At 48.6% G+C, this 21,753-nt stretch overlaps 1 protein-coding gene and 1 long non-coding RNA gene across 7 annotated transcripts in view; both read right to left on the reverse strand.

The window, feature by feature from the left end:
• The window catches only part of RAPGEF1 (Rap guanine nucleotide exchange factor 1), a 133,796-nt gene that overhangs the window by 56,738 nt on the left and 55,305 nt on the right, over positions 1-21,753 (reverse strand). For 4 of the 6 annotated variants that reach the window (XM_082696186.1, XM_082696188.1, XM_082696190.1 and 1 more), the window contains exons 2-4: positions 9,119-9,258; positions 8,414-8,527; positions 3,647-3,825 (exon numbers count right to left, since the gene is read on the reverse strand). In XM_082696186.1, coding sequence (XP_082552312.1) covers positions 3,647-3,825; positions 8,414-8,527; positions 9,119-9,258 — 433 coding nt within the window. The remainder of the gene's footprint in view (positions 1-3,646; positions 3,826-8,413; positions 8,528-9,118; positions 9,259-21,753) is intronic. The other 2 variants (XM_082696187.1, XM_082696191.1) reach the window with 1 other exon arrangement.
• On the reverse strand, positions 19,593-21,439 carry LOC309846739. The gene is made up of 3 exons (XR_014302113.1): positions 21,149-21,439; positions 20,375-20,648; positions 19,593-19,915 (listed from the first exon to the last, which is right to left on the reverse strand). It is a non-coding gene; the product is annotated as an uncharacterized lncRNA (long non-coding RNA).

Below are 21,753 nucleotides of genomic sequence, written 5' to 3' on the forward strand. Positions count from 1 at the left end.
GTAGACTTTTTAGATCTCCTACGCATTTTTTTAAAGTTTTTATTTACTTGACACAGAGAGACACGGCGAGAGAGGGGGGTGGGAGAGGGAGAAGCAGGCTCCCCGCCGAGCAGGGAGTCCAATGCGGGGCTTGACCCCAGAACCCTGGGATCATGACCTGAGCCAAAGGCAGACGCTTAACAACTGAGCCACCCAGGCACCCCAGATCTCCTACACATTTTTAGGTAACTAAAGATAATTTTCTCTAGGAATATGGAAAGGATTATTTTTCCATTTTAAATATTATATATTATAAGAGAGGAAGAGCAAAACTATGGAAGATTTGGGGGAGGCCCCTTTCTCCACTTAAAAAAGCAGCAGGGGGAGAAAAAGAATGAGGTAGACATTTAGAAGCCAAAGACAGAATTTTGAGAAAAAGATACAATATTGTAAGATATGATTAAAACAGGTTCTAAAAGGTTCTAAAAGTGCACCCAGGTGGCTCAGCAGGTTAAGTGCCTGCCTTTGGCTCTGGTCATGATCCCAGGGTCCTGGAATCCCGCCCCGCATCGGGCTCCCTGCTTCTCCTCTTCCCTGCCCACCTCCTGCCCCCACCCCGTGCTTACATCTCAAATAAATAAATAAAATCTCAAAAAAGAAAAAAAACCCACAAAAAACAAACCCAAAACCAAAAAACCCCAAACAGGTTGTAAAAACAAAGCTATTTCAAACAAAAACCTGAACCGAACAAGGCTGGCGAGGTCAGTATCAAACGACAACTTCCATCTGGCCCCGCATTCCACTCGGTGCATGTTCCAACAGGAGAAACCCAACAGCCAGAAAGAATGAAAGGCAGCTCCTCGGGTCCCATCAGGACCGAGAACAGTTTACCAAAGGGCCCGAGAGAGCCGGGGCTTGGCTGCCTCACAGAATAACAGGAGTAACAAGTGTTTGCTGGACCCACTCTCTTGGGAAGGAGGGTGGTGGGAGGGAGACGAGAACTCAGTCTTCCCTGGGGTGGGACGTGAGGTGGCAGCATCCTGCGGGGGTGTGGGGTGTGTGTGTGTGTGTGCGTGCGTGCGTGCGTGCACAGCCAGCACTCCTCCTCGCTTCAGGCAGGGCCAGGTGAGGGCTCTGTGAACAAAGACTGCCGCCTTCTGCCAAAGCGCCCCTGGGGGAATCCCACCAAAGCACCAACCACACTGCTGAACTACTGGCCAGGATAAGCCGAAAAGGAGGCAGAGAGACACTCTTCCGTAGAGAGACGCTCTTCCGTAACAACTTCTAGCTGCACCGAATGGCAACACTTCCCTGAAAGCATCTGACGAATCTGGCAACTGTGTTACCTTGGAAGCAGAATATTCCTGTGTTAGGGGCTAAGATACTCAGAAAGGGGGGTCCTGGACTGTGACCATGTCCAGTGGACCCGCGGCCAGTCTACTTCGGAAACAGAGCAGAGCCACGCACACTGAAGGCCAGCACCGATCCGGACGCCCCACCGCGCGGGAGAAGCCTCCAGGCGCTGCTCTCACTCAGCGGCCCAGGGGCCTGTTCCAAGGTTGGTCCACCACTGTCCCAGCACCCTAGGGGAGGGCGACCGAGACCCTGCCAGCTAGGACCCGCCCCACAGAGAAAGCTCGGGGAAGAAGCCAGGAAAGCACGTTCTCAGGCTATAAACTGCACTGAGAGGAATGACAGGACGGAAGAAATCGAAGAGGAAACTTCGAAGAGGAGCTATCAAGGCGACCAAGAAAAATATCAGTTGGTTTTACAAGAATTTCAGGAGGAAAAGTCCTGGAAGTGGGATCAGCCCAGGACTACCTGAGGAAAGTCCTCGCTATCACGCCACATCCAGGCGTTTGCTTCCCTCTAGGAAACGGGTCTAGACATTTTATCGCTAGTTCGTCAATTACAAAATACCTACAAAAATCCCCATAGACCAAAAAAAAAAAAAAAAAAAGCCCCCAAACCAGCGTGCCATCGCTTGATCCATTCCTCCTGTGTTGGCGCGTCCAGAAGGGAACCGCCCGGGTCCAGGAGCAACAGCCCCAGCAGCCGCACACGCTCAGCACGGTTCGCTCGACGACCCCCCCCCCCCGGAGAGGCTCAACGCCTGAGCCCCGATTGCCCACAGCCCCTCCGTCAGGCCCCAGAGTGGCCATGCTGTGCGCTACACGACTGCCGTGTCTCCTACCTGTGCCCACCAGCCTCAGGCCCTTGCCTTTCCTGCTCCCCTGCCCTGAAGGCCTGTCCAATTCCTACCTTTCCTTCAGGCCCTGCCCCAGCATCTCCTGCTCTGGCAAGTTCTACTGGACCACAGGCTCTCCTCTAACTCTCCCTCTTTCAAATCCCAACAGACCTTCCATTTGGTACCATAAAATTAGCACCTTATCACCTGTGGGAAAGTTGATTTTTTCCACAGGATTCTAACTCTCCCGTGGTAGGGACCAACTCACGGGTAGAGGTGCAGGAGAACAGGGCATAGAAAGCGAAGCCATCTACTGCCTCAGAGGAGAACCATGTGGGGCCCCCTATGAGCTGGGCACGGGGCTCACTACCAGGGAGACACAGTCCTCGGTCTGGAGGCCAGCACACAAAGCACTGTGTGTGTGTGTGTGTGGCAACTGAGCAGGGCATGCCGAGACCCTCAGGCTCCTCCTTGGGGACAGCAGCAAGGCCTGGAGAAGTGAGAATAGCAGGAAGGCAAAGCCATACCAATGTTTTCTCTGCCACCAGCTGGCCTGAAAAGTATAATCTGCAGGGGGCAGCTGGGACCCCAGGGCCGAAGCCCCAGGGCAGAGAGCTTCTTGGAAATAAAGACACTGTTTGCACTATCTCCCAGAAGAAGAAACTACCAAGTTCTGAAAGGGGTTCATAAAAGCTCAGTCTCACTGGGCTCTATGAACAGGAAACCATCTCAAGGAGCTGAAAACAGAGATGCGTTGATCCTGAGCAGGTACCAGAAAAGAAACAAAGCCAGCAGGCATCTGACAGCCTCTCAAAGGAAAAGCGCCTGTGAGGCTCTCACATACGATCACATTTAATATTCCTTTCCTAACAACAGAGACGGTAGCAAGCTGCTCCCAGCCTTTAAGAGGAAAATGCCCTCTAGCAGGAGAAGCGTTCCTCCACGAAAGCTCCCTGGGAAGAAGGCAGACTCCACACCACACACCTGGCTTCCAGGGGCTCCGGGCGCTGTCTAGGAGGTCCTGGCTTGACACAATGGAATGGCTCATGAATCCATGCCCAAATGGGATTCTTCTCTCTTTTGGCCTAAGCAGCTAAGCAGTCGAGGTTTCTACCAGGCCAGGTATTAGTAAGATTTCATGCTCCCACAAACCCAAGGAAGGTACTAGCTATGTGCCGTGTCCAAGTCTCGGCGTGATTACTGCCAATGACGCGAGGCAAAGAAACCACCACACACTTACCTGCGGCTACATCCCTCCCAAGGCAAGAGATCTCCCTCAGTGTCAAGGCCTCATGAGCCACAACCACCTCAACCTTGGGAGAGCATCAAGTCATAGCTGTGGAGGGCGGGGAGAGGGCCCCCTTTCCCTCCCAACATTCTCCCCAATCCCCAGAAGCCTGGAGTTTGAAGTGTCCCCAAACCAAGACACCCGTAGGCCTCCCTCGCTCTGACACAGCCAAGGACTTTGGCGCAACTTACCTGTGCTGAGTTCGAGGATCGCTCTGCACCAGCGGTAAGATGGCCTCCAGCACCTTGCTGGCTGACCCTGGAAGCATCTCCAGGACCTTCTTATCAATAGCCATTTTGTCCACAATGGTCTTAAAGTAGCGCAAGGCACTAACAACTTCCTTCTCTTTCTCTTCCAGCCAGCTCAGGTTCTGAAAGGAAATGTTAAGCATAAGGAGGGAGGAGAGAGATTAAAGGGAGCTATTTTGAGAAAAATAAAGTATGATTTCCTATAAACTAGCTTGACACTGGTACAAACAGAAAAGGCTTCTTGCTGCAGAAACCAAGCCAAATCACCTTCTAAGGATTGCAATCAGGATACAGAGGCTAGGCTTGAAGGAAGGAAAAGGGAGCTTGCCCCAAGAAAGTTCGCCGAGATCCTCCTGCATTCCCTCCCCAGTACAGACTGACATGGCCTGAGGTCTTAAAAATGGCTTCTCCTGCTCTACCTCCCTGAGATATCACCACTCATCTCATTACGTGTAGGGAGGACTAATTTGCTCACAGCTGTAGAAGCTTAGAAAACCAACAGTTAGATCTCCTCCCGGTGCTTATCTATCCAGCAAATCAAATCCAGAGGTCCCAGGCCTTTCAAAGACCTGAGGGACTATGCAAGATGGGCAGAGGCATTTGTGTTCAAAACCCGTCTTCCCAGGACCCCTCACTGGAGTCCCACATTCAACCCAAAGAGACAGCCCCCTCTCGAGGACATGACATGGCTCTCTCAAAGGGTCTAGAAACCCCAGGGTTAGAAGGGGCGGATGCGCTGAGGTGAAAAGGCAAAGGAGTCTGAGCAGGTGGCAGTGACACAGTCGCTGCTCGGGCGACAGCCGCGAACAGCACTCAGTCCCTCTGCTCCTGCAGAAAGCCCAGCTAAGAGGAAAACCACATACAGAGCCCTACGCTAACCAGCATTCAAATTCTCATGCCCAAATCTTTTCTCTACGACTACAGGATACCTCGAATCCACAGTCAGTGGGCACACACGCACCTCGGTTCCTTTCCCTAGCCTCCCTCTCTATTGGCCCTAATGTCAGCAACCCAGGTCCCGGCTGGCTGGCAGGGAAGGGAGATCAGGGCCGTCTAGAAAACAGAAGCCCTAGCCGAGTGAAACGGGTTACATGTTCAGTGCAAATTACGACGGCTGTATAGGAGGAAAACTGCCACCTGTGGGCTCTTTGGCGTCCAGTGACTACATTAATAAAAGCAACTAAGGGCAAGAAGAACATCCTAGAAAAAGCTGATTTAAACAATAATCTGTAAATAGATGAATCACATATAACAAGAAGTAATTATGATTCGGAACACTAGCTCTCTTCTTAAACGATGGGGAATGTCAGTGTAAATTTATTTAAGTTGCCATGTTTAATAAATGGGAATATCAAAAGACAAATAGACAAATGGGATCAAGAAGTAAACAGCTTCTTTGGTGAGGCAACTTCCACCCTCAGTGGGGTACTTCCCCAAAGGTGGTCTGTAGGCCCCAAGGATGATGTTTTCTAAGGGTAGGGGCACCCCTTCCCCACCCCCATCACTGGCCACTTTACCCTCACCTTTTCTCCTTTTTTTCTTTTTTTAACAATCGGACACATTCATTCACTGTATGTTTCCAAGAATTCAGGCTCTTGTTTCCCACCTCATGGACCTCATGGAGATAGGAGCTTTCTGCTCTGCCACTGCCCGCCGGGGCCAGGAAGGACGTGACTATGAAGGAATCACACCCAGACATCAGTGTGACTGAAACCCCGGCTGGCCAGTCTGGCTAGAGGGCCCTGGCCTCAGCCCTGCCCATCTCAGCACAGCAGGACATGTCCGGGGCCAGCGATGGTGAAAGATGAGGAGGAGGCAGCAAACATCATGAGAAAATGTGTCGTCAGGTTTGCCAGGGAGAAAGGGGCTGACCTGGAGATGGGGCACCCAAAAGGGGCAGGAGGGCACTTCTGAGCACAAAGAATCTTCCGGTGCTTTGCAGAGATCAAATGAGCCACTGAAGCGCCAGCCTGCGCCGCACTCCTGCTAAGGGAGCCGACAACTTAGCAGCGTCAGGTCCCACCCGCTGGGCATCCAGCCAGCTGTGCTCCCAGAACCATCGGCCTCCGAGCAGGGTCCGCCCGCAGCCCCTCCGCTTCTGAACAGCTCCGCGCCTCGCAAACGCAGCCAGCGGTCAGAGAGTTTACAGGGAGACTCCCGGATGGAGCTCGTGCTAGAGCTGGGAACCCAAAGCCTTGGCTCCGCTGATGTCACCTGGCTGTACCGGGGCATCCCCTCCTGCTCTGGGGGATGACGCCACTGTCCGTCCACAAACCCGGCAACTGCCTGAGGGTCATGGTGCTGGGGGAGGGCCTAGACCTGAAGCCACCACTGGGCTTGAGGTCCACTGGCTTCAGGCTCATCTGCAAAACAGGGAGGCTAATCCCTAACCTGGGTGACCTACAGAGCCTGATGTGGGGCAGTGAGTGAGAAAGCACGTGGAAGTAGTTCATAAAATAAAACCAGATTTTGATGGAGAAAACTTGGGCCAGAGCCCAGACTCTGTATATGAGCAATAAAGAAGCTTTTGCACATAGTTACAGTGAGGAGTAAACAGGACAGCGTGTAGAATCACCCAGGACAGGGCCTGGGCAAAGAGAGACCCCTGGGAAGCTGCAGATGAATCCGAATCTGTGACCTCCTGAGCTGCAGTTCCCCGGTATTTAAACAGGGAATGCTGGGGCGCCCAGCTGGCCCGGGCAGTAGGGCATGCGACTCATGATCTCAGGGTCATGAGTTCAAGCCCCACATTGGGTGTAGAATCTAGTTTAAAAAAAGTAAAAATAAAATCAACACAGAATGCCATGCATATAAACTGGGATTAAAATGAGAACATAAATGGAAATATTCTCTAAGAGGTAAGAGAGCTAGTAAGTAATCAATAATGATGAGAGCCAGTGACAAAAGTATTTTCAGATTTCTCCAACAGCATCTTGTAAGTTCACACGTGTTGGCAGACTCGCCAACACTTCCACTTCTGCCTGTGGGCTTCTGCTAATCAGGTGTGTACTCACAGTCCTGGGCAGCTGACTTGGGGCAGAGCAGGGTGATTCAACCCTTCTTAAAGGATGACAACCAACAACTGGAGGAACTCTCTTCCCCGGGTGAAGATTGTACCTACAGCCCCTGCCACAGGACGGGCTCTCAGCCGCAGCACTATGGGTATCTTGCAGTGGATAGCCCACTGCTGCAGGGGGCTGGACTGTGTGGGATGTTCACCAGCATCCCCGGCTTCTACCCACCAGACCCAGCAGCACCTGCTTTACCAGCCTAGTGCTGACAACCAAAAATGTCTCTAGACACTGCCAATGTCCCCTGGGATTTGCAGGAACTCACCCTGGGTGAAGGACACTTTCACACTGAATGTGCCCCTGTGCCATCTCTTGGAGAGATGCAGAAAGGGGGAACCGCTCCAAGAACGGAGTGGAGTGACAGTCTCTTATCAGAGGGGACCAGCAGGACACAGCCTCTCTACCCCGGGCTGCCAGCGCTACTCTACCCAGCCAAGGACACTGCTTGGGGTTGTTGTTTTTGGTTTGTTTTTTAACCAAACTCAGCTCCAAGAGGTTGCTGAACAGACTGAACCAGAAAATGACTGTGCTGCACACCAAGTCTTCTACTTTCCTACTCTGCTGTGGTCCAGGGTTTCATCAATCTGTTACACAACCAACACTTGACCTTCTTCAGCCTCCTTTGGGAAAAAGGTTATTCAACAAGAGACTTTTGGACTTCAGACTTCAATGTTCTCCACTTTTAACTAGAATTTTACGATATTCTGGTCAAAACAAAAATATAGGTACACTCCACGAGTCAAGGCCTACGTGTCTACGTAATGGGGCAGCATCTGCCGGCGGTGTCCAAGTGCAGGTGTGACATGCACCGGAGTGTTTGGATGCATTTGTCTATGGGCTTCCTTTTATTTTACATTACTACGGTTAATTCTGCTTCTCTGTTTCGTGTGTGAGTCGCCATCTGGATTTGTAGGACATCCCAACATCAATTCCGGCTCTCATAAAGAGGAAGCGCGATGCCCCGCCAGCACTGACGAGGGTGTCAGGCGGCCCGAGCTCACCTCAGCTCCACTACCTCTTCCTGCGCGACAGTGGCTAAGACTTCCTACCTCTACAGCCTCGGTTTCCACTTCTGCAAGGTAAGTTTCCACCTCCCAGGGTCGCTGTGAGTGTTCAGTGAGAGAGTAAGTGCAAAGCACCGAGCAGGGGCTCAGGCAAGTCTGGACAAATGTTAGCAGCACAAAAGGTGTCCCCGGTTCTCAGTACTTGGTTCTGTGCGTTCTCACCGCACACAGTCTCGCAGATGTGTAACCCGGCGCCTGTCCCAGCAGACACTCCTCCCTAATGAGTCCCATTCCCTGAGCAGCTCAAGGAAAGAAGAGCGGGTCTGAAGAGCTGAGACTCACCCACCTCCCCCAGAACCCGCCGGACCCAAGCAGTATACCCAAACAACCCCAGAAAGGACCCCCAAGCTTTCGTCACGGAATGCTGAGCTCTCTCCAAAGACCACAGGGGCTTGGATAAACTTCATTTCACCCAAGGCCCCTTGGACTGTTTCCTGAACAGTGAAGCCCACAGCTGCCACCCAACTGAACACAAGGATATTGCAGTAGCTTTTTCCTTCCAGCCCCAAAACCACGGCCCAGGATTCTGCAGTAGAAGGCAAGGCAAACCCAATTGTTCTTAGCGTCACACTGACCTTCTGCCTCTGAGACCTGGAAGCCACAGCACTGGTGGACATAAATTCTACTGCCTGCTGCTCCAGATCCAAGGGGAGAGGGTAGCCCTCTGGTAGAAATCTGTCTGTTGCCTCCTGGAAGAGAGGAAACCTGGATTCCTACAGAGCTTGAAATGGCCATTTGAGGCTGCAGGGGGGGAGGTGAACGTCTACCGCTGTTCCGACACGGCCGGCCCAGCCAGCCCTGCTCAGGTTGCCAGTGCTTGAGGACATCCTTGGCCGGGCTTTAAGAATTTGGCATGTTTCAGAGCATGGGCCCTGAAGCCTAATGAAGGATGTTCTGGACGTCACACATCTCCCTCTAAGTGTGCGTGTGTAGGGCAACACGGGGCCATCTGGGGCAGGGAGGCAGCACCACGGGGTGTAGACACGGTGGGCCGAGCTGTTTTACGTGCCCAGAGGATGACATATCTGGAAGAGGGGAACTGTTCTAGCCGACTGAGCTCGACTCTGATTAACAGACAAACACTCACCATCCTACAGGCTCACACTGCGCAAGGACGCTGGCTGTCCCTGCCTGGCAGCACGAATGCTGTGGAGTAGGTATGGAGCAGGTGTTTGGCATGGAAAGCTGAATCCCCAGGGAATGAACTTAAAAACAGCACAGACTCCCACTGCTCGAAGGAGGCAAAGGCCGGGAGGAACACCTAGAGAGAGTCGGCTTACTTTGCTCACGGGCTTCTCCGGCGTTTTCACAGACGCCTCGGCTGGTTTTCCCTTCTTGGACGGCGTCCTCTTGATTTTGGGCGAGTGGAATTTGTCCTTCAGCTTCATGGTGAAGGAGGAGAGATGGGAGCGCTGGGAGTCTGGAAACAAGGAGGGGTGGATGGTTAGAAGCAGGGTAGGAAGAAGCTGTGCTCCGCGGACCTTCCGCAGAAATGAGCATCGTCCCTAGACAAATCTTCTTCCCTGGCTGTATAGTTACAAAGGAAAGGAAAGACGGATCTACTGAAACACTTCTGCTCACGTGTTTTAATTTCTGCAATTTCCATCTAAATTAGGCTGTTCAGAATTGTGGAAGTCAAAGGCAGTCAGAATGGCTATGGAAAAAGAATCTGCCAGTATTCCAGCATCCTCTTTACTCTGTCTGATGAGCTGAGTCTAAGGGAACTGGCTAAGAAGCAAGAATACCAAAGCAGAATCATGGATGTGCAGAATGTATGAACTGGAATGAAAGTCATACATTTTTGAGTCAACCTCCTTTTGAGGTTTTGAGTCAACGTCCTCGTTTTTGTTGGTTTAGGGAACAGCAGCAAGTGTCACAGGCACGGCCTCAGAGTCGGCACTAGAGACTGAAACAGCACTGAGGTGCCCAAACCCCCGGAACAGAGTGCGAGACTGGACGGTTTCTCTCCAAGGTCAGGAACAAGCCCAGCGTGCCCATTCTCACCATTCTTACTCAGTATCGTACTCCAGTACCTAACAAAAATCGTCTAGCTTGGGAAGGAGGACATAAAACTATTTGTAGATGACCCTGTGTATGGAAAATCCCAAGCAATTCACTAAAAAACTATTAGCACTAATAAACCACAGGATCAATATACAAAAGTCTGTTGGGTTTCTGTACAGTAGAAATGAATGTTCCAAAATGAAATTTTACCAAGCTTCCATTTAGGGGCACCTGAGTGGCTCAGCTGGTTAAGTGCCCAACTCTTGATTTTGGCTCAGGTCATGTTCTTCAGGGTCGTGAGACAGAGCCCTATGGAAGGCTCCCCACACAGTGTGGAGTCTACACGGGGTTCTCTTTCTCCCTCTCTCTCTAAAATAAATAAATAAGATCTTGGGGTGCCTGGGTGGCTCAGTCAGTTGAGTCTGCCTTCGGTTCAGTCATGATCCCAGAGTCCTGGGATCGAGCCTGCATTGGGTTCCTTGCTCCAGGTGAGCCTGCTTCCCCCTCTTCCTCTGCTGCTCCCCTTGCTTGTGTACACACACTCTCTCAGTCAAATAAAATTTTTAAACACTCTCTCAAGGGTCTTTCAAAAATAAATAAATAAAATAAAAAAAGATCTTCAAAAAAGCTTCCATTTATACTACAGGGAAATGATGATGGTTGCAGAGGGAAGGGGTCGGGAAGATGGACAAAATGGGAGAAAGGGAGTGGGAGACACAGGTTTCCAGTTATGGAACGAATAAATCATTGGAGTTAAAAGTACAGCATAGGGAACATAACAATGATATTGTACTAGCGCTGTCTAGGGACAGAGAGTAGCTACACTTGTGGTAAGCCCAGCCTAACATGTGGAGATGCTGGCTTACTGTGTCCTACACCTGCAACCAGTGTAACACTGTGTATCAATTACACTTTGACAAAAACAAAACAAAAACAAAGAGTTCCCGCTGACAATATCATCAAAAAGAATAAAATACTTAGGGGCACCTGGGTGGCTCAGTGGGTTAAAGCCTCTGTCTTCAGCTCAGGTCATGATCCCAGGGTCCTGTGATCGAGCCCCACATGGGGCTCTCTGCTCAGCAGAGAGCCTGCTTCCTCTTCTCTCTCTCTCTCTGCCTGCCCCTCTACCTATTTGAGATCTCTGTTTGTCAAATAAATAAATAAATAAAATCTTGAAGAAAAAAAAAAAAGAATAAAATGCTAGGCATAAATTTAACACAAGAAGTGCAAGACGCACACTAAAAACTATAAAACATGGTGGAAAGAAAGACAATCTAAATAAATGCAAAAGCATACCGCGTTCACGAATTAAGACTAATATTAAAATGTCAATATTCCCCAAACTGATCTACAGATTCAATATAATCCCTTGGAGAATCCCAGATGGCTTTTTGCAGAAAATGATAATCTAATCCTAAAATAAGCATGGAAATATAAGAGACACAGAATAGCCAAAACAATGTGGAAAAAGGAATAAAATGAGAAGACTCATCTTCCTGACTTTAAAACTTTCTATTCAGGAGTTATAGTAATCAAGATAGCATGGTACTCACATAAGGACAAGCATATAGAATAATGGAATAGAATTGAGAGTCCAGAATAAATTGGCCACGTGTCTACGGCCAATCAATTCTTAACAAGGATGCAGGCTATCCAATGGAGGAATGAATGTTCTTTTCAACAAGTGATGCAGGCACAACTGGACATTTCACATACAAAAGAATGAGAAGGAACCTGGGCTCTTACCTCACACCATATACAAAAATTAATTCGAAATGGATCAAAGACCTGAATGTAAGTGTTAAAACTATTAACTTTTAGAATAAAACCTAGGGATAAACTTTTTGTGACCTTTGATTTGGTGATGGTTTCTTAGAATGCCAAAAGCACAAGTGACAAAAGAAAAATCAAATGAATTGGACTTCACTGAAAGGTAAAATTTAAATGAGACTTACCGGGTCGCTGTTTTGCACCTACGAATATCAAATCATTAAGTTGTACACCTGAAACTAATAGGATATTACCTATCAATTAAAACATTTGTGCTGCAAATGATACCACAAGAAAACGAACAGACAAACTACAGAATGGGAAAAGATGTTTGCACTCCTACACCTGATAAGGCCCTGCATAGAGAAAACAAACAACTCTTACAATTCAACAACAAAAGACAAATAATCCAATTAAAAATGACCCAGGGACTTCAAAAACCATTTCTTCGAATAAGATACACAAATGAGGAATGACCATACGAAAAGATGCTCAACATCATTAGTCATCAGGGAAATGCCGAAACCGACACAAATTACTCCTTCAAACCCAGGGTGCAGAGTAAAAGACACGTAGTAACCAAGCGTGTGATGGCTGGGGAGCTGGAACCCTCCTACACTCCTGCTGGAAATGTAAAATGGGGCAGCAGCTGTGGAAAATATCTGGCAGTTCCTCATAAGATCAAACACGGTTACCGGACGACCCAGCAATTCTATTCCTAGGCATATGCCCAAGAGAAATGAAAATACACATCCACGTGATTCGTACACAAAAGGTCACAGGAGCATTACTCATAAGATTCGACAGATGGAAATAACTCAAATGTCCATGAACAAACACATAAAATGTGGCATACCCATACAACAGAGTATTGCCTGGCAATAAAAAGAAATGAACCAGGACTCCTTGAAGAAATAGCCAGTCTAGGATCGGGGTAGGAAATATATAAGATGAGCCTGAAGCATCTTGTAGTGATAGGAAATAAGAAAGTGCTCAAAAAGTGCTCCTGAGACCTGCTACAACATAGACAAATTTGATAAAATTATGCAAAGTGAGAGAAGCCAGTCACAAAAGACCACTTGAAGGATCTTCCATTGATTTGAAATGTCCAGAATAGGCAAATTTATAGGGACAGAAAGTAGGTTCGTGGCTAAGAATGAGGGAATGGGAGAGGGAAGGAGAGAGGTTGCTAATGAGTTTTCTTCTGGGGCAGACATAAATGTTCTAAAATTAGAATCTGGTGACAGTTGTACCAAACCCCAGTAAATTACTACACACACACACACACACGTAATTCCACACTTTGAGCCAACTGTATATGTGAATTATATCTCAATGAAGCTGTTTTTATAAAAAGCAAAAACCCACTGAGTACTTCCTTCACCTCACCATTTACCTCAGTGCTGTCCAGGTCTGAAACCATCTTATTAAGTGATTTATTTCTGTGCCTGTCTCCTCACAAGAATGCAAACTCACCTGAGGACCACAGCTGCGCATGCGTGCATCCCCCGTGCTAACATGGTACCAGGCCCATAGAAGATGCTCAGTAAACATTCACTCAACAGTAAACATTCAACCAACCAATCAGGAACTATCCCACAAAACAGACTGCTTCTTTTGATACTACCCGAAATTCACAGAAAATATTTGAAAGTAGTTGAAAATTAGGGGACAGAACATGATCCTATGCAATAGAAAAATAAATGCTTTGTAGTTTTAAAACTACAAGGCACCGCCCTTTTTTATTTTAAAGATTTTACTTAAACATCAGAGAGAGAGAGAGAGAGAGACCAAGCAAGCACACAAGCAGATGGAGAAGGAGAAGCAGACTCCCCACCAAGCAGAGAACCCCATGTGGGATTTGATCTGAGGACCCTGGGATCATGACCTGAGCCGAAGGCAGATGCTTAACTGACTGAGCCACCCAGGTGTCCCAGGCACCCCCCCTTTCCATTTTTCCAACGGTTTACTATTAAAACACCCTTCCAAATAAATGACATAGGACCTTGTGCTACAGGTCTGTCACCATGTCTGTTACTGCCTGTGGCTTCAGAGAGACAAAGACTTTCCAGGTGGCAGGCAGGATCAGGTAAACTACCTGCTCTTTACCAACTATCTAGAAGCCCACTGCACTCTGGACCAAAGAGAAAAGCCAGAGCCTGACCTTCGTTCATATGCGGGCAAGCCAAACACGGTTTTGCAGCTGTCTGCTGGCAGGAAGCCCTTCTTGGACCCCAAAGGTGTAGAGAGATCCACAGGAAGCTGGTGCACCTCTCCCCGCACAGGAGGGGTTCTCGGCAGCTGCCCTTACACGTCACGGTCATCCCTGGGAGTCACAGCGGGGACCGGCATGGTGCGGGGCTCCTCCGTCCTCCTGTACCTTACCTCTTCTCCCCAAGCAGGTGCGCCCCCCATACAGTCTGTGCCTCCTTCTTCATACTTCAGAATGATGTCACCGGTCCGATCATACACACAGGGGTTAAAAGGGTAAGCTCTCAAGTCAGACTATCTGGGTTAAAATACTTCAAAATCACCTTCCAAGTCTTAGGTTCCTTTTTCTGGAAAACAAGGCTGATGGCCCCGTCCTTGAGATGGCCAACGTGATGTAGAATAAGCGAGGCACTGCCTGGGAGGGTCTTACCCAGGTACCGGGCACACGGTGCCTCCATGCTGGGAGCCGGCCAGACGGGACTAGCTGGAAGGGGCAGCGAGGCTGACCAAACTCAAGGTGAATTCTCATCTCCCGGAGCAATCAGGTTATTCTGCAGCATTGAACTTTTTTCACTTAACGACTCTAAGTAATTGAGGGCCTTAGAAATGCCATCCTCCTCTTCCTCTAGCATGGGCCAGAAGTCTCAATCTGTTTCCCTCTGTGGCTGCACGTCTCCACTGCCTGCCTCAGTGTCCCTACTGTCACAGTGCTAACCAGGCCGGTTCCCGAGCCAGGGGCGATGGTAGAGTAATGTCCTAATCCGTGGGACTTCCACCCACGCAACTAAGACTGAAAGCAGACCCAGAAAAGCAGACACAAATGGGGAAGTCTAGGCAGGATGCATGGTTTCTCCACCGGTCAAAGACCTCCAGAGACCTGGGCTGCCCGAGCCAACTTCCGCTTTGCCCGTCTGCGACCCTGAGCTGCTGTATGAACAGGCCAGATTCACCACCTGCCATCACAACCGGGCAGAACAGCAACGCACGGTGGGCCCCTAAAAACCTCTCAGGTTCCTGCACTCACAGAGCCAGCCCTGATCAGGACCCAAAAGCAATCAAGGGCACCTCCTCCTGAGAGCAAGCTGGAGGCAAGAAGTGTCTTACAGCACTTTCTCGACCTCAGCCTGAAATTCTAGTCCGTCTTGAGGCACAGCTGGCAATCCCTATCAGCATTTAAAGAAAGAACTGCATCCACCAATAAATGTCTCTCCTGGGAGTATTTAATAGCCTAGAAAGACGGACCTTTAACACTCAAGGTGTTAAATCAAGTGGAGAAAGCTGGTTCTTCGTAATGGTGACGGACCTCCTCAACTCTGGAAATAGAAGACAGCACTAACTAGGACAGATTCTGACTGGGAGGCTGCTTGTCATCTTTTCCTTGAAACAATGGGTCAACAACACAGATTTCGGGTGGCCTGCAAGGTCACGCAAACTGCATCTGCGAGCTGACAGAGTACTATAATGACCGAAGCTGGCGGGCGGGAGGAAGCAACGGGTGACGTCTCTATGCTAGGGTAATCTTGCCAACGGCACCAGACACGCACACGTGCACACACCCACTTCCTGTCCCTCTTCTTGAGTCCCTCAAGTGTATCAATCACCTGGCCGAGAGGCCAAAGCCAAGCTCCCACACTGCGGGAGTCTCATGTCGCTTCATCAACCACTCTCTTATTAGTCCCTGACTTCTTACTTAGTTACACTTCCGATTTTGTACACATGCGTTTTTAGAGATCTTCTCATACTGAAATTAAAACAAAATTTTGAAAAATTCCACACACACACACACACAGCCCTTAGAATTAAACACATCCATCCACCGACCTGGCCTATCAAACAGGACTTTCAGCAATGATGGAAATGTTCTGTATCCGCGCCGTCCCACATGATGGCCCCTGTCTACTGAGTACTTGAGATGGTGGCTGCCGTATCAGACAACATGGCTCTAGAAGCAGAAAGTTTTCAAGTCCACTGATGCTACCACATGCCCCTTCATGATCACACCTTTCGACCCCAAAACGGGTAACTGTGACTCTGATTTTTTTTTTTTTTAAAGATTAACTTACTTGTGAGAGAGAGTGAGAAAGAGAGAATGAGTCCCAAGCAGACTCCGCCGTAAGCACGGAGCTCAGTGCAGGACTTAATCCCATGACCCTAAGATCATGAGCGGCGTGGAAACCAAGAGCTGGCTGCTCATCTAACTGAGCCCCCAGGCACCCCCCCCACCCCACGATTCTGATTTTTGTGTTTATCAGCACTTACTTTTTTTGACAGTTTATAAGTATAGCTTAATTTACAGCTTTGTGAATTTTACATAAATGGAAATACACTGTACATATTCTCATGTTTTTGCTTTTTCACTCAGAGGTAGGTCTGAATCTAAGCACACTGGAATATATGTACACGCTTTCACTTTCCATGGACACGGGGCTGTTTCCAGCTTCTAGAAACAACACTGCTATGAACATTCTCATACCTGCTCCTGGAACACATGCAAGCGCTCTCTGTGAACAGACTGCTTAACTACAGAGTATATACTGTATTTAATTTTGTGGATTTTGCCAAATGATTTTCCAAATGGCTTCGCCACTTTGCAGTTCCACTATCAAGGTCCCAGCTGCTCCTTATCCCCACCAACACGTGGGACTGCCAGACTGGTCTGCTTTCTTTACGGCCTTACTTCACCAAAGGAAACAAAAAACCCTCCTCCACTTAAGAAGGAAACGCCATAAGCTGCTATTTTATGGTACTTTATCAAATCTTTGAGAGCAGCTTCAAAGGTCACCGAGAAAATTTAAGAGAACAGAGCCTCAGACCACTGTTCATTGCGGCATTTACAGCACGGAAGGTCAGAAACTCCCAGTGACTAATCTGCTAGTCATTTCTTCCAGAGGAAGGGTGGCTTACGTAGCCTCATGATTTCTGTATAAATGGCCACGGTGTTACTAAGAGCAGGCACTTTCTTGGGCAACCACGGCAGGACGCTGACCCAGCTGTCAGACGAACGTCAGAGGAAGCACAGGCTGGAAGAGAGGCATGCAGCCTGCTCACAGAAGCAAATCTCAACAAACCCCCAAGCCCCGAAAGTCTCACCAATTTTTTCCTGAGCAGTCTGCCAGGGACCAATATTTCATTCACAGGTTTTCAATTTGCTCCCCAGTCAAGGCTAACAACAGTCTCTGCCTGGTGCCTACACATGTACGTATCAACTGGCATTTCCAATGTCACTTGTGGCAGCAGCTGGGATCCCAACTTAGCAGCGGTTTCTGTCAGGGCTTAATTTCACTCTGGATAAGGGCAGTCTCTAAATATCAGCCACATAAGGGAACACAACGTCAGGGTCAGGGTGGGTAACACTTTGAGGCAGTTCCAAAATTACTGCAACCGATCTTGAGAAACAGCGTGGCTGTCAATTTCTTGTTCCCTACAGCGTACTGGGTTCAGAACCGTGGCACAACCAGGAAGGACCTCCATGTGTCCGCTTACACGAGTTCCCTCTAAAACTACCTACCCAAGCCACACTCCCCCATTTTCCAAACATGTAAAAAGAACAACTATAGTGGAGAAGTGGCTTGAGGACATTAGAAAGAACTTTTTTAAGACTTTTTCTTTTTAAAGATTTTATTTATTTATTTGACAGACAGAGATCACAAGTAGGCAGAGAGGCAGGCAGAGAGAGGAGGAAGCAGGCTCCCTGCCGAGCAGAGAGATGCGGGGCTCAATCCCAGGACCCTGGGATCATGACCTGAGCCGAAGGCAGAGGCTTTAACCCACTGAGCCACGCAGGGGCCCCGGAAGAACTTTTTTAAAGCTATCATTTCAGATTATTACTTATTTAAAATGTTACAGACTAAAGAAAAGCTAAAGCCAAGAGTTTGGGCTGAGTGGCCACGGCAGGCAACACAGGGGCTCTGGGGTCTGGCCGTCTCTGTTCTAACCCAAGCTCAGGAGCAGACACGGGCAAACTGTGTATCTCTCCAAGCCGCAGGTTCCTCACCTACAGAAAAGCATAACCTCAGGGCTGAACAGGATCCTCTATGACAAGCATGTAGCCATGGACATGACCTATAGCAAATGCTCAGTAAATGGAGGCCATTACTGTTATCTGATCTCCTGGCCAGACCCCTGCCAACCCTGAGCTAAAAACAGCCACAGCCTAGTAGCAACCTGATGTTTCATTTTTTCCAACAATTTCCATATTAAAAGATCCTCTGTCTTACTTACTATAGAACTATTCATGTTCAAACAGAGGGAAAATACTATTTGGAGTCTTGCAACACCATGAAAGTCGCTCGCATCACCCAGGTGTTCAGGCGATCTACAGGTAACTCTGAGCTGCTGTGGCTGATGCTGGAAGCAGTACATAGATCATTTTATCCCCCAGCAACAAAATTTAAAAAACTTGTTATAAAAATCCAATCCCTGGGGCGCCTAAGTTAAACCTCTGTGTTCAGCTCAGGTCATGATCTCAGGGTACTGGAATCAAGCCCCGCGTCGGGCTCTCTGCTCGGTGGGGAGCCTGCTTTCCTCTCTCTCTCTGTCTGCTGCTCTGCCTATTTGTGATCTCTATCTCTCTGTCAAATAAATAAATACAATTTAAAAAAAAATCCAAGCCTTGCAAAAACACAGAATACATAACACAGAAAGTGAAAAATCCCTCATAACTCTCCATATGGCAGAGCTGAAATATTTTTCAACTTATTATGTTGTGGGCATTTTTTCCCATGAGCACAGCTAATGTTAAACAATGTTCTGCTGAAACCTATTTAACCAGACTCCTGGCTGATGGTTTTTTAACTTTTGCTTCAAGTTATGCTAAATTGATGAAACAATGCTAAATTGATGAACACGCTCATGTTTCCTTTCTAGGCACCTGCAATAATGAGACGGGCCCCTAGAAATGGAATTGTTAGGTCAAAGGTAAGATACTATCCAGATGCCTGAGCTGGGGGCAGACCAGCAGGGACTGAGCCAAAGAGAGAGGCTCGGGGCAGAAGCAGAAGGGCCAGGGTGCGAGAGGAGGCCAGGCCCGCTACTGATGGAAGAGACCAAGCTCCACCTTGGATGTGGGCTCAGATCTGACAGAGCCACTGGTTCTGGTTCTCTTACATACCCGGTAAGGATGAAAAATAGACTCAGCATGGAACGGACACGTCACAGAAGATGATGTCCAAACGGCCAAGAGACAGATGACAAAGTGCTCCACTCCAACAGGCACCAAGAAACAATCAATTAAAACCACAAAGCGATACCATTACACACACACTCGAATGCATAAAAAGATCAAACAGAATAGATAAATAGATCAAAGTAGAAAATAGGAAATGGAGAACGTTAAGCACTAAGGAGGATGGCGAGCAAAGGGCGGTGTGCACCGCCGCCGCAGAGACAGAGAATCTGGAAGGCATCTGACACCCATTTCCCCGGGGGCCCCACCATCCCACTCCCAGGTGTGTGCCCTTGTGAAGTCACCAGAAGACAGGTACCGGAATATGCAAAGCAGCAAGACCCGAATGCCCGCCGACACAGACCCCTGCACGTGTGGAACACTATGCAGCAGTAAGAACGCGTAACCTAACACCTACACACAGAAACACGGGTGCTTCCTACAAATGTAGAAAGAAGACGCACACAAAAAGTACATTTTTGTATGATTCCATTTATACAAATACAAAAACAAGCCAAATTAATCTATGATTTTAGAAGTGAAGATAGCAGTTATGCTTGGGGTGGGGGAGTAAGCTGCAGGGGGCAGGAGGGAGCTATGGCCTATTTGTTTTTTTGTTTTTTAAGATTTATTTATTTTTTTTAGAGAGAGACTGCACATGCATGTACACATGGAAGGGCAGAGGGAGAGAGAGAATCTCAAGGAGACCCCACGCTGAGCTTGGAACCTGACGTAGGGCTTGATCTAACAACCCTGAGATAGTGACCTGAGCTGAAACCAAAAGTCGAATGCTTAACCAACTGAGCCCCCCAGGCGCCCTAGTCTATTTCTTGACCGGAGCTGCTTGCATTCTTGTGTTAGACTTGTGAAGTCTTGAAGCTGCATGCCAGATGTACCTTCCTGACTCCTGGTACACATCAATAAAAACCTGGAAGAAAGTAGACACAAGGATCTAAAGTTGTTTTTAAAGGGTCCATTTGATGTTTACATGGGTCAGATTGACAGATCATGTAACAATTCAAGGAAATCCTAGTCGCTGGAACAAACAAACATGTTTAACCCAGAATTAGTGTCTTCCCAAGTAACTCGACACCACATATCTCAGGAAGAATCTACGGATATCTTAGGAAGTTTCCATTTCATCTTCATAAAAATAATAAAAGAACCTATACAAATATTTTTATGATCTTAAATCACCAGTAAATAAGTGTTTTCTAATTTCCTTTCCCTTATTGTATGGAAAATTCAAAGAACTAAATGTACATATATCTGTGTCCTACAGTTCGCTTTTAACCAAGAGTTGAATCGATGTATTTTGTAAGATAATAACAGCACCTATACATGAGGTTGGTCTAAGAAATAGACAATATTCAAGCTCGACAAATACCTGAGCCTCTCATTTGGGTCAGGCCCTGGATGGGGACAGAGGAACTCTCCTCTGCAGAGACCCCGGGGAACTTGGTGTCACCAGTTGGATGGAGGAGTCTGAGTCAAGGAGGCAGATGGAGGCTGGAGACATCCACGTGAGCACACCGGTGGCACAGAGAAGACACAGGACGCCAGGAAGCCAGATGGGAACCCCAGAGCCCGGCGCAGAGAAGAGGTCGGCCCCTCGGAGGTGAGAGTGGTCTCTTCCTACACACAAGCTCCTGGTCATTGTCCTGGATGTCAAGATCAGGCAGCACAAGCACAAAACTTTGCCCGAGACTCCCTCCCAAACCTGCTGCCACTACATCCTGGTGAAACAGGAAAGTTTACCCTTCCAGCGGCTCAGGTCAAAATTTCTGACTCTGTTCTTTGGCTCACACCCACCTTCCAGTCCTGCAGCCAACTCCGCACATCCATCCCGCCTCAGCCGTCCATCCCAAGTCTCACCACTGCAGCGAGTGGCAGCACTGACACCCTGACCCAAACCACAGCCACTCTGTGCCTAACCCGCCACCACAGCTGTCCAAGAACCCCTGCTCCTTGCCTTTCTAGTCTTTTCCACCCAGTAACCAGGGCGACCCTGTTCCACCGCCTCGCTGCCCAAAGCCCTCCTGCAGCATGTCTTCTCCCTCAGAGAAGAAAGCAAAGCCCTTCAGAGGCCCACAGCCCCTCGCGCACACCGTCGCAGAGGGATCCGAACAAATCCACACACGAAAGTTTCCCCAAGACTTACTCCTTTTAGCAAACATTCATCAAATATCGACAAGTATTCCAGAGGAGAGGAAAGCGGAGCCTCCACCTTGAGAACTGCTTCTCTCCTGGTGAGGCGCCATCAGCAGCTCTCGCTTCAAACACCCGCTACAGGCCGAGCACTGTGCAGAGAGCCCGTGGTCACCCCTACCCTCACACTAACACTGCAAGGAAAGGGCTTTCACTGCCCTTAGACACATGAGGAAACCAAGTCCCAGGGCCCCAGCACCATCCCCCAACCCCACAGGCAGCACGCACAGCACACAGCACAGCACACAGCACAGCCGAGGCAACCCCAGCGCGCTGGCTCCTGTGGTGAGTGTTCAAGGTCAGCCCGCCCAGGGAGGCCTCAACGTCTCCTCCCAAGAAAGTATTTTTTTTCTCATCACCATTTGGCAATGGCCTAAAGATAGATTCTTTCTTTTCTTTCTTTCCTTCCTTTCTTTCTTTTTTTTTTAAGATTTTATTTATTTATTTGACAGATAGAGTGGCCTAGAGATTCTTAAAGCCACAGACTCTATAGACATCCCTAGATGCAAATTTGTCCCTTTCTCCAGAGTTTTATTTCTAGAGAGGAGAGTCACAGAG

Source organism: Mustela nivalis (genome assembly GCF_964662115.1).
Source record: "Mustela nivalis genome assembly, chromosome: 13".
Classification (NCBI taxonomy): domain Eukaryota; kingdom Metazoa; phylum Chordata; class Mammalia; order Carnivora; family Mustelidae; genus Mustela; species Mustela nivalis.